The sequence below is a fragment of the Oncorhynchus mykiss genome, chromosome 9 (assembly GCF_013265735.2).
Source record: "Oncorhynchus mykiss isolate Arlee chromosome 9, USDA_OmykA_1.1, whole genome shotgun sequence".
Lineage (NCBI taxonomy): Eukaryota > Metazoa > Chordata > Actinopteri > Salmoniformes > Salmonidae > Oncorhynchus > Oncorhynchus mykiss.
In genome coordinates, this window is record NC_048573.1 from 35,784,427 (window position 1) to 35,796,599 (window position 12,173).

Genomic DNA, 12,173 nt, shown 5'->3' on the forward strand with positions numbered 1-12,173 from the left:
AAATCTAGTGAATCTAATAAATCAAATCATACTCTTTACCAGAATTCAGCCAGCCTTCACAAGATCATAACATATGCAAATATGTCCCCTTTTGTGTTTTACACTTCCAGCAGACTAATTACATTTCTGAGGGCATGATATTCAGTTTCACTGGCTTATAGGATGCTCTATGGATGATCTTAAAATTCAGTAATTTATGTCTGAGATGATATGAACATGACTGGGCATTCAAACATATCTGTATCCATTCATCTTCATCAATATTGTGCTGTGTACTGACTGTGCACCATGACAGAGTAGCCTGTAGAGCTAAGGAAACTGACAGATCAATAACGTTACATTGCTATACTGACTCTAATAAAAACTCACATTGCGCTGTCAAAAAACGTCAGGATATCCGTCTTCAATTCTTTGGCCACTGGTTTCATTGTTTGACTCAGGTCTAGTGTGATTGAGGCAAAAATAATACAAAGTTAGTCAGCAAGCTAGCTAATGTTAGCCAACTTTTGGCTAGCTCTTATGGTACTGCCCGAAAATTAGCCAAGTTAATTTACTTCTGTTGAAACGGGACAAAAACATTTCCATACACACAACAGCTGTTAGATATTGCTATCTGACAGATAGCTAGAGGCTAGAGCTGAACCGGCTGTGGTAGCTACTTGCTAGTTCATTCTCTTCAGACAGAACTTCAGTCGAGAGGGGATTGAACATTAGCTAGTAGTTACACTACTAGCTCAGCACTGGTAATATTTTTTTTGTTCCTTTTAGTTTATTCAACAGTTACCTTGACAGCTACATCAGTCAAATAAAGAGTAACCCGTTTCTGCTCTGCTTGCCTTTACAACTTTACAACTTTGCAACACACAAAGAGAGCCGCTGCAGACAGTAGCACTGTGCTGGTCACTCACTTGTCCGCATGATCTGTGGTGTCCGCATGGTCCTAAAGCACACCATTGGCACTTTTTTTGTATCACAGTGCAATTATAAAACTGGGGGGAGACAACAATAAAAATGTCCCCGTCCCCCGTGAAAGTTGAGCCCCTGATTCTCCCTAACAGCTTTCTCCTTGACAGAGACTAAGAGTGTGTGTTGAACCACAGTGCTCACTGAGAGACCTGAGAGTAAGAGCTCATCTGTGTGTTCAGTGTGTCAGGGTCAGGGGTGGGTTTTCAGGATGACTCTATATGACGAGCAGTGTGAGAGAGGGAGAGCGGAAGTGTGTGTTTCTGTGTATGTGTTTGTGAGTGAGAGTAATTTAGCTAAAACAAAAAAGCTGCCTGATAAGAGTCCCTGGAGTGGGTCGTCTGCTTCTAATCACCCTCCCCCACACACACCCAGCAAATCACGTTCCTGCAAACCCCTTCATCTCCCCTCTCTTAAATGGCAAGCTGGCACCCCTTCTCCCATGGTTGTTACGAGACAGACAGGGCATCACTGAAGGCGCTATCACTCCTGGTGTGGGGACATCTGTCTTCCACCCACAGGCAATAGTGTGACACACAGTGGAGGTGTTCTTATTTGGGCTGCTATCTGAGAAAACACACACAAGCATGCACACAGCTCTGTCAGGGATTCCTGCCTTTACAGAGCTCCTCGTGAATAGTGGAACTCGATGTTTAGTATCTTCTCTCGTAGCCAGTGTAACCCTGTTTGACCTTGCATGTTGCTTTGTCCACTGTGTTTACTAAAGGTTCCAGGTCTCACGTGTGTGTGTTTTGCCAGCAGATTCAAATAATCAAATTTGGATGATTAGTTGATTATTTGAATCAGCTGTGTAGTGCTAGGGCAAAAAACAAAACGTGCACCCCTTGGGGTCCGGAGGACTGATTTTGGGAAACCCTGGTCTAACCTTTATTTATGTGTGTTCTCCTGTGTGTCAGATGTATCAGCTGTCTGAGCACCAGGTGGAGGTGTTACTGGGACCAGGACAGCCACTCTTGCCTCTCCTCTAAAGAAGACTCCAAACATAGCCTGCTAGAGGTGAGTTAGCCCTCTGTTAAACCACTCCAGTCAGAATCACTGGCTAGTTTAGAAGTAGCTCTATTAGTTACAGATCGAGGATCCATTCTCCACTAGTCCTAACCTTAAACATTAGCGGGGAAAATGTCAAATTAAACCCTAGATCAATGGCAACCAATCAGAAGCTCCTATGATGATCTCAGTCCATTCTGATTTGGCCTCATGTAACATTCCGGCCAGTCATACCAGGTTAAAGCTATCTTACAGTTGTCAGCCATTTTTGAAACAGCCCATAAAACACAGGGAGACATGGTTAACAGACTCCTAACGAGATAATGGGTCATGTTAAAGCCTCTCTGACCTTCTCAGGCCTCTCTCTCCCAGTTCTTCATGGTGGGGGCTTTTGATAGGCCCTCTGTAACCAGAGTGAAGAATAGGCTCACTGTTTCACTGTTTTTCCTGTCTACTGTACAGTGCTGAATAATGGTGCCCTGGTGTATAGTTAGTGTGTATGGTGCCAGAGTGGGAGCTGCTTTCATCTGAAAATGTTTGTTAGTAATGATGTTTTTAAAATGGTCCAAATCTGGCATGGAGGACTGATCTCAATATAAAACCTCTTTTGAGATGTAAAAATCTCAGTCAAACTTTAATTGTTGTGAGAACAGCTATCCCTTTAAGTATTGTTATGTTACGGCAGGAAATGCTCGTTATGTTCATTGAAGCTATCACAACCCCTTAGACACACTACTCACCTCCTCTGAGCATACCTAGGTTCTGACAGCATCACTGCTGTGGTACAGCCAGCCACCCCTCTCTCATACTGCCGTTGGTGTTAGAGAAGCAAAGTTGCCCTGCCACTGTTTGGATCCCCACACACAGTCTGATTGAGTCCATAGAAACTGGTGTACTCTGAAGGCGTGTGGTTAGGTGAGTCAGAGTGAGCATGGCTCTGTTAGTCTGTTAGCTGGACATAACATTTTTTAAGTCTGGTTTTCTGTGTTGAGCCCCATCCTGCCATTATTCCGCCATCTTTGCCTTCCGGTGGGCCTGTTTTTCGAATCCCTCACCACCCGTCCATTTTAGGCTGTTGTTTCACTCTGAGCAGAGCAGAGCTTCACCCTCTCATTTCCTCCTCCTTCCTCTCAGCAACATAAACAGGACAGGTATTTTTGGAAGCGGATGTCTGCAGGGGAACCATTGTTTTCTTTAACCCCTGAGTGTGTGTGTCACTTCCTGTCCCCCAGAATGCTACTTTCTGTCCAAGTCTTGTGGCAGAGAATGTTGCACCTTCGCCCTCGGGGATGACCCAGAACTTCACCCTGTTCCTAGACAACGTGGTACAGGTACAATATACAGTAGCCCCTGTTAGATACTATACTAAATGTGGTACAAGATAGGAGTGAAGTGATTCAGGCTCTTAGAGGGAGATTTGTGGGATTGATAGTGAGTGGTTGCTTTTTGGGAATGAGCTGAGACATCTGCAATGAACAGGTTAGAATCAGAATGATGAATGGCTTTATCTCCTCACTTATTTGAAACACCTTTTAGCTGTCTGTTCCCACCAGTTTCTCTGATATCTTATCTCTCAGTAGATATACAGGCATTCACAGACATATGGAGACATTCAAAGAACACATAGCAATCTTTAGTACTATGTGCCCTATCTTTTCACTTTTAGACAATTTTTACCGTCAGACACTGATCTCAGATCAGTCTGTATATCCCAAATCCTAACCTCAATTTATTGGAGGAAAAAAGTGATGAGGTCTGACTCTGTTAGCTTGTGACATTCCATCTCTGACTAGTTGCCAAGTCTGGTCAGTCATAACCATAACCCTGTGCCCTTTCACACACTCTCTGACTGGGTTTCTATGGCGACAGACAGTTAGTCACACATACCCACAAAAACACACACATGCACACACACACACACAGTTTATTGGCATAGATATAATCAACCTTTGATAGCTGTTATTATTTCATTTCAGTTGTTTGAACAATGTCATCAGCTTTGCTGTGAGTCAGATGTATATGTGTTGTAAAGTATAGAAAAGGAGGTCTCATACTACAGTGGGAAGTCCAAACTAGCTTGACCTGGCAATCCTTGCTCTTATTTAGCTTGTTTAAACATGGCTCTATGCCTCAAATTGGCATATAGTCGATCTGGGGCAAAGAACGCAATGACCATTCAGAGAAGATCTTTATGAATCAGGGAAACGTAGTCGAAAGCAGAAGGAACATAAACAATGTAATGTGAAAGGGTAAATGTTTTACAGTTCAAAGCATCACAGTCATATACTTTTTTGAAATATATTTTTTTAGCCTTTATTTAGCAAGTCAGTTAAGAACAAATTCTTATTTACAATGACTGCCTACCCCAGCCAAACACGGATGACGCTGGGCCAATTGTGCGCCGCCCTATGGGACTCCCAATCATGGCCAGATGTGATACATCCTGGATTCGAACCAGGCACTGTAGTGAAGCCTCTTGCACTGAGATGCAATGCCTTACACTGCTTATTCTGGCCTATTATAACATGTTAAATCAATCCAAATGTAACTGTTCATACATACCTTATGACTGACTGCAAGCACTTTGAGTAGATTGACTGCACTTCTCTTCCTGACGTGTACACTATTACACACAAAATGTGTGGTCGTATCTCCTGATGTTTTGGCTGAAATGTGAATTCATAGTAAACCCCTCTGCATCCCAGATGAGTTGCTGAGGTAGGGGACTTTACCGTCCAGATGTTGATGAATATGATGAATTATTAATGGATTCTAAATTCTGCTTGGCAGGGACAATTATCCTGGGCTATTTAGATGTTTTGCATTCCTCCCTTCCCAGGGTTGTCAATGGTTACCAACTATTCAGGAGGACAGAGTTCTCTGCCAGCCAGGTCCTTGTTATTGTTTCTCATATGACACTCTATTCCCTACATAGTGCATGTACATTCATGAACCAATTAACATTAGCCCTGATCGACTAATAGGTATGTTAGCTCAACTAAACGAAACAGCCACCATGCTGATAATGGAACTAGAAAAAGTGCACACTCTGAATAAAGAGACACTATTTGTAGCTCCAAAACAAACTATTGTGAAAATATGGAGTTTTATGGATGCCAGGCTGTTACTTTAGCTAACTTGTCGCTTTCTTGCCAATGTTCTCTTGCCAATGTTTGCATGACATTTCCAAAGCAGTTGGCTGAAGCAGAAACAGATTGGCATCTAAGCTACAGGACTAGCTAGGATGAGGAAAGTAAAGACATAACAAGATGTGTAAAGGTAATATACAGTATCCCAAAATGTGTCCCCATAAACCCTGTTTCCCTGGGTGATGTCAGACTGTGCCTCCCCTCTGATTGGTTTATAAATGAAATGTCATTGCCATGACGACATGGCTGTATTGTTTTGTTCCTTAGGGGGAGGAGCTAGAGTGTGACTTTGGGAACGAGCAGCGGTATGATTCCCGATGGCTGGAGGACAGCTCAGGGATCAAGTGCAGTGGAGTGACGGTGAGTACAACCAATCATGTTCCAAGAGTAGCTGTCACGCAACACAATCTTTGTAAAGGGCCAATAAGAAATAAGCTGTTTAGTGTATGGCCAATTGAAGCCATGCTTACTGGTAGTGTATGGTGAAATGGCCGATCAGTGGGCGTGTCTCTCTTACCATATAGCTAACCACTGTGGAGAAGAGTCAGGTGTTTCAGCTCAGTCTGCGTAGAAAGGGACACCTGGACAAATACATCGACAGCCCTAAACCCGTGACAGGTATGAGCACATGCACGCACACACACACATTTGTCTTAATATCCTTGTGCGGACCAAAACATTTATTCCCATTCAAAATCTTATTTTCCCTAAACTTAACCCTAACACCAAAGCCCTAACCCTGAACCTAACCCTATCTCCTAAACCTAACACTTATTCTAAACCTAACCCTAAACAAAACCCCTAAAATAGCATCTTTCCTTGTGGGGACCCGAATTATCCATGTTTTGCTATCTTTGCGAGGACTTCTGTTACCCTCAAGGATAGTAAAACCACACACACACACACACTCCCAGATGCCAGTATATTCTCAAAGTTAACAGGCCATGTGTTTACCATGTGAGCCCTTAGAGCAGAAGAACAGCCCTGGCCCACAGCCAGAAAAACTGCATACTTTATTACAAGATTGATGCTTCATACCGTGCTCAGTCATCAAAACACACACACAAGCGCACATGATTTCTCTATGGGAGGTGCTGGAACATAGGCATGCTCATCTGTTTCTCTTTCTTTCTGTTCATATGTCTTTCCTCTCAGTTTTTCTGGGTTTATTTCTATTATGTTGAATATTTTTTATCCAAAGCATCTGACATAGGCTCAGTATAATATATTCAGCCCATACGGTTACGTGATGTAGACTGTATGTTGCTAGCATGCTGTATTGTAATAATAAAGCTCTCTGCCTCTCCCTCCCCCTCTTTCACTCTCAGTGGAGGTGTATAACTGTGGGGTGGGCAATGGGGACTGTTCTCAGTGTTGGGGACGTGAGAACCTGGGACATCTGTGTGGCTGGTGTGACAACAGCTGTAGACCCAGGAATGACTGCCAGTATATGAATAGCCAGTGTCCTGACCCCGAGATCACCAAGGTAGGAATACACATACACACACACACACACACACACACACACACACATCATGTCCCATCCGCGAGATCCATAAGACTGAACCTATACTCTAGTATACAGTGGTTCAACCTTTAAAGTTGTGTCATACTGCAGCACACCTTGCGGGCTGCCGCAGAATTCTATGGTACTTTATTTAAGTGTCAGCTATTGTTGCCATTAATGCTAGTTAGTGCTAGTTTGACCACCAGAGGGCATCTTTGAGAAGCATTTGACAGTTTTTAATATTGGCTGTACCTTTTTTTGTGAGAACATAGTATATGGGATTGACTTTAAGAAATGTATCTTAATTAATTGGATTAAGATTATGGTGTTTCTATTCCAAGAAAAACGAAAACAAAACCCTGAGGGTTTCCGTTAAGACAATATGGCGCTGTACAACGTGACCGGTCGGGAGTAGGCTGACCAAGAGCAAAATTATCCTAACATTTCCATCCCCTAATTGTAGGCTAACCAATACCCAAATTGAGATTTTGTGAAAACAAAATCTGCATTGATTTATCAAGACTAGTCCCATGCTTCCCCACACGGGGTTAGGCTGTTGCTTCAAATCCTATTATAACAATTGGATGACTTTGGGTGTTCCAGTAAACAACAATTTATTGCCTTCAATAGCCTACTTTATTCTGAAAAATTAATCTGTATCTCTGCCAAACCTACAAACAAAGATGAACTGGTGAAGGCCATCAAGACGTTTTGGCTTGAGAAACTGATGATACAACATTGCAACAAATACATTGATCTTATCATCTCAGCAAGGTTTTACCCGTGGTCATGGAGCTGGGGTGTACTGTTCTGTAGTTGAAATAAACATCTGCATTTTGAAAGTTTTTTATTGTTATTTTATGAACAAAAGCATAAAGATGTTGATGAGCAGTTACTCTGTAAAACTTTAGAGTACTTAAGCATCAAATAAATTGCCAGTTGGGAGGGATTTTCACACCTACAGTAGCCGGGCTATTAAACTAATCGTTGGATAACAGATTGGCTCTCGGAACTCATTAAGAGGAAGCTTCTATCTTCAATATGATTTAAATGTCACAATGTCACAAATAATTGAACACACACAATGTGAGCAGATTAACTTGATAAAAAAATATGATATTTTGGAGAAGATTTAATTTCAAATGATCGAAAGTGAGCGATTGTAATCTGAATAAAGGGGAAAAGGCCATTCTTGAACATGGGGTGAGACATTCTTACTAATTTGTAAATAAAGACAGTTTGTTCTATAGAATTATTTATTGCGGTTTTTAGAGGGAGAGAAACCAAAAGCCCACCATGCCTATTTTTCAAAAATCATCAGTTCACACGTCAAGTGAAATTCCCGTATTGTATTTCCCCAAGTTCTCTCTTAACTCTAGAACCACTGACTGTTTTTGTTGTTGTTGCCGGATGCAGGACTCTAGTGCCAGAGGAGAGACTCTCAGAAAACAACTCCATTAATTGCCACAGTTTAGGCTACTGTAATGATTCCCTGATGGGAAATCAAATCAAATCAAAGTGTATTTGTCACATGTGCCTTACAGTGAAATGCTTACTTACAGGCTCTAACCAGTGCAATTTAAAAAAAAATGTTTTAAGTATTAGGTGAAAAATAGGTAAGTAAAATAAATAAAAACAACAGTAAAAAGACAGTGAAAAATAACAGTAGCGAGGCTATATACAGTAGCGACGCTATAACAGCAGCGAGGCTATATACAGGCATGATCAACAGAGAGTAGCAGTAGCGTAAAAGAGGGTTGGCGAGTGGTGGGTGGCGGGACACAATGCAGATAGCCCGGTTAGCCAATGTGCAGGGGAACTGGTTGGTCGGGCTAATTGAGGTAGTATGTGCATGTATGTATAGTTAAAGTGACTATGCATATATGATAAACAGAGAGTAGCAGCAGCGTAAAAGAGGGGTTTGGGGGGGCCCACAATGCAAATAGTCCGGGTAGCCATTTGATTACCTGTTCAGGAGTCTTATGGGTTAGGGTAAAAACTGTTAAGAAGCCTTTTTGTCCTAGACTTGGCACTCCGGTAGCGCTTGCCATGCGGTAGTAGAGAGAACAGTCTATGACTGGATAGGCTGGGGTCTTTGACAATTTTTTAGTGCCTTCCTCTGACATTGCCTGGTGTAGAGATCCTGGATCCCAGGCAGCTTAGCCACAGTGATGTACTGGGCCGTACGCATTACCCTCTGTGATGCCTTGCGGTCGGAGTCCGAGCAATTGCCGTACCAGGCAGTGATGCTCTCGATGTTGCAGCTGTAGAACCTTTTGAGGATCTCACAACCCATGCCAAATCTTTTTAGTTTCCTGAGGGGGAATAGGCTTTGTCGTGCCCTCTTCACGGCTGTCTTGGTGTGTTTGGACCATTCTAGTTTGTTGCTGATGTGGACACCAAGGAACTTGAAGCTCTCAACCTGCTCCACTACAGCCCCATTGATGAGAATGGGGGTGTGCTCTGTCATCCTTTTCCTGTAGTCCACAATCATCTCCTTAGGCTTGGTTATGTTGAGGGATAGGTTGTTATTCTGGCACCACCCGGCCAGGTCTCTGACCTCCTCCCTGTAGGCTGCCTCGTCGTTGTCGGTGATCAGGCCTATCACTGTTGTGTCGTCTGCAAACTTAATGATGGTGTTGGAGTTGTGCCTGGCCATGCAGTTGTGAGTGAACAGGGAGTACAGGAGGGGACTGAGCACGCACCCCTGAGGGCCCCAGTGTTGAGGATCAGCGTGGCAGATGTGTTGCTACCTACCCTCACCACCTGGAGGCGGCCCGTCAGGAAGTCCAGGATCCAGTTGCAGAGGGAGCTGTTTAGTCCCAGGATTCTTAGCTTAGTGATGAGCTTTGAGGGTACTATGGTGTTGAACGCTGAGCTGTAGTCAATGATTAGCATTCTCACGTAGGTGTTCCTTTTGTCCAAGTGGGAAAAGGCAGTGTGGAGTGCAATAGAGATTGCATCAACTGTGGATCTGTTTGGGAGGTATGCAAATTGGAGTGGGTTTAGGGTTTCTGGGATAATGATGTTGATTTGAGCCATTACCAGCCTTTCAAAGCACTTCATGTCTACGGACGTGACTGCCACAGGTATGTAGTTATTTAGGCAGGTTGCCTTCGTGTTCTTGGGCACAGGGACTATGGTGGTTTGCTCGAAACATGTTGGTAATACAGACTCAATCAGGGACATGTTGAAAACGTCAGTGAAGACACCTGCCAGTTGGTCAGCACATGCCCGGAGCACACAATCCGTCTGGGCCCGCAGCCCTGTGAATGTTGACCTGTTTTATAGATCTTACTAACGTCGGCTACAGAAAGCGTGATCACACAGTCATCGGGAAGAGCAGATTCTCTCATGCATGCCTCAGTGTTGCTTGCCTCGACGCGAGCGTAGAAGTGATTTAGCTCCTCCTCTGCTGTGCTTCCTTTGTAGTCTGTAATAGTTTGCAATCCCTGCCACATAAGACGAGCGTCGTAGCCGGTGTAGTACGATTCAATCTTAGCCCTGTATTGACGATTTTCCTGTTTGATGGTTCGTCGGAAGGTTTAGCAGGATTTCTCATAAGCTTCCGAGTCCTGCACCTTGAAAACGGCAGCTCTACCCTTTAGCTCAGTGCGAATGTTGCCTGTAATCCATGGCTTCTTGTTGGGATATGTACGTACAATCACTTGGGGACGATGTCATTGATGCATTTTTGATAAAGCCAGTGACTGATGTGGTGTACTCCTCAATGCCATCAGAAGAAACCCAGAACATGTTCCACTGTGATAGCAAAATAGTCCTGTAGTTTAACATCTGCTTCATCTGATCACTTTTTTATAGTCACTGGTGCTCCCTGCTTTAATTTTTGCTTGTAAGCAGGAATCAGGAGGATAGAATTGTGGTTGGATTTAACAAATAGAGGGCGAGGGAGAGCTTTGTAGTGGAGTACAGGTGATCTATAAAACAAATTCCCTCTGGTTTCACATTTAACATGTTGATAGAAATTTAGTAGAACTGATTTCAGTTTCCCTGCAATAAAGTCTCCGGCCACTAGAAGCACCGCCTCTGGGTGAGCGTTTTCCTGTTTGCTTATTTCCTTATACAGCTGACTGAGTGCGGTTTTAGTGCCAGCATCTGTCTGTGGTTGTAAATAAACAGCCACGAAAAGTGTAGCTGAAAACTCTCTAGGCAAATGGTGTGGTCTGTATTTTATCACAAGATACTCTACTTCAGGCGAGCAAAATCAGATTTCGTACCCCAGCTGTTGTTTACAAATATGCTCAGACCACCCCCCCTCATCTTACCGAGTGTGCTGTTCTATCATGCCGGTGCAGCGTATATCCCTCTAGCTGAATATCCATGTCATCATTCAGCCACGATTCCGTGAAACATAAGATATTACAGTTTTTGATGCCCCGTTGGTAGGATATTCGTGATCGTACCTCGTCTAATATTACTCGTTGGCGAGTAATATTGACGGTAACGGCAGCTTTACCACTCGCCTTCTGCGTATCCTTATGAGGCACCCAGCTCTGTGTCCTCTGTACCTGCCAGTTGGTCAGCACATGCCCGGAGCACACAATCCGTCTGGACCCGCAGCCCTGTGAATGTTGACCTGGCTCTCTTCCTCTTGCAAATAACTGGGATGATGGCCTTGTCGGGTGTTCGGAGAATGTCCTGTGCATCCTGCTTGTTGAAGAATTTTTTTTTTGTCTGAAACAGTGCAAAGTACAATTGACTTAATATTGGTGTCTGATAAATTTCAAATATTGCAGAGTGGAGTAATAATTTAATTAATTAATTATTTTATTTTATTACATTTTGCATAAGGAGGGTGTTAAAGATATATTTAAGTGTCACAAAACTGTTAAAATCAGAGGACTCAAAAAATACTGTGTTGAAGCCCTTTGTTTAATCATGAGATTCTAGAATCTATCCAAGCAAGGAATAAGGCCTTTAAGAAATGTAAGAACTGTCAAGAGCAGCCTGATTTTATTATTGGACTGAACATCAGGGGGAGATGGTATATGAATAAGCAGAGTTTGCCAATGAATTCAACTGTTTTTTACTTCTGTTGCCAGCAAACTGGTTAGCAAGCTGCCCACCAGTTCTGGTTTGTATGGAAACAACCAAGTCAAGAAGTATTATGCCGAGTTAGGGGTTCAGCCAAACTCTTTTTCTTTTGCAAAGGCAACAGCCAAAATAGTCAGTATGCTAGCAGAGCTTGAATGCTACAAAGCCACAAGCCTGGATTATATTCATGCAAGGTTTCTTATAGATTTTGCTGAGAAAATTGGCCCTTGTATTTCACATATCGTCAATCTGTCTCTTGAACAAAGCATCTTTCCCAGGGACATGAAACAGGCTAAAGTTATACCTCTGTATAAGAATGGGATAAAGTCTGACCTTGGGCAGTATAAGCCTGTATCTATTCTTAGTATAACATCAAAGATCCTTGAGAGTGTTGTACATGAACAAATGTAGTCATGTCAACAAACAAAGTCTAATGTATGATTTTCAGTTGGGTTTTAGAAAAACATACTCCACTGATTCATGTCTACTTT

The 12,173-nt window shown here is 42.9% G+C and overlaps 1 protein-coding gene across 1 annotated transcript in view; it reads left to right on the top strand.

Moving 5' to 3' along the window:
• Nucleotides 1–12,173, top strand: part of LOC110531973 (plexin-D1) — a 104,093-nt gene that overhangs the window by 32,415 nt on the left and 59,505 nt on the right. The window contains exons 8-12 of the mRNA XM_021615522.2: nucleotides 1,881–1,980; nucleotides 3,204–3,302; nucleotides 5,388–5,480; nucleotides 5,645–5,738; nucleotides 6,449–6,606. Coding sequence (XP_021471197.2) covers nucleotides 1,881–1,980; nucleotides 3,204–3,302; nucleotides 5,388–5,480; nucleotides 5,645–5,738; nucleotides 6,449–6,606 — 544 coding nt within the window. The remainder of the gene's footprint in view (nucleotides 1–1,880; nucleotides 1,981–3,203; nucleotides 3,303–5,387; nucleotides 5,481–5,644; nucleotides 5,739–6,448; nucleotides 6,607–12,173) is intronic.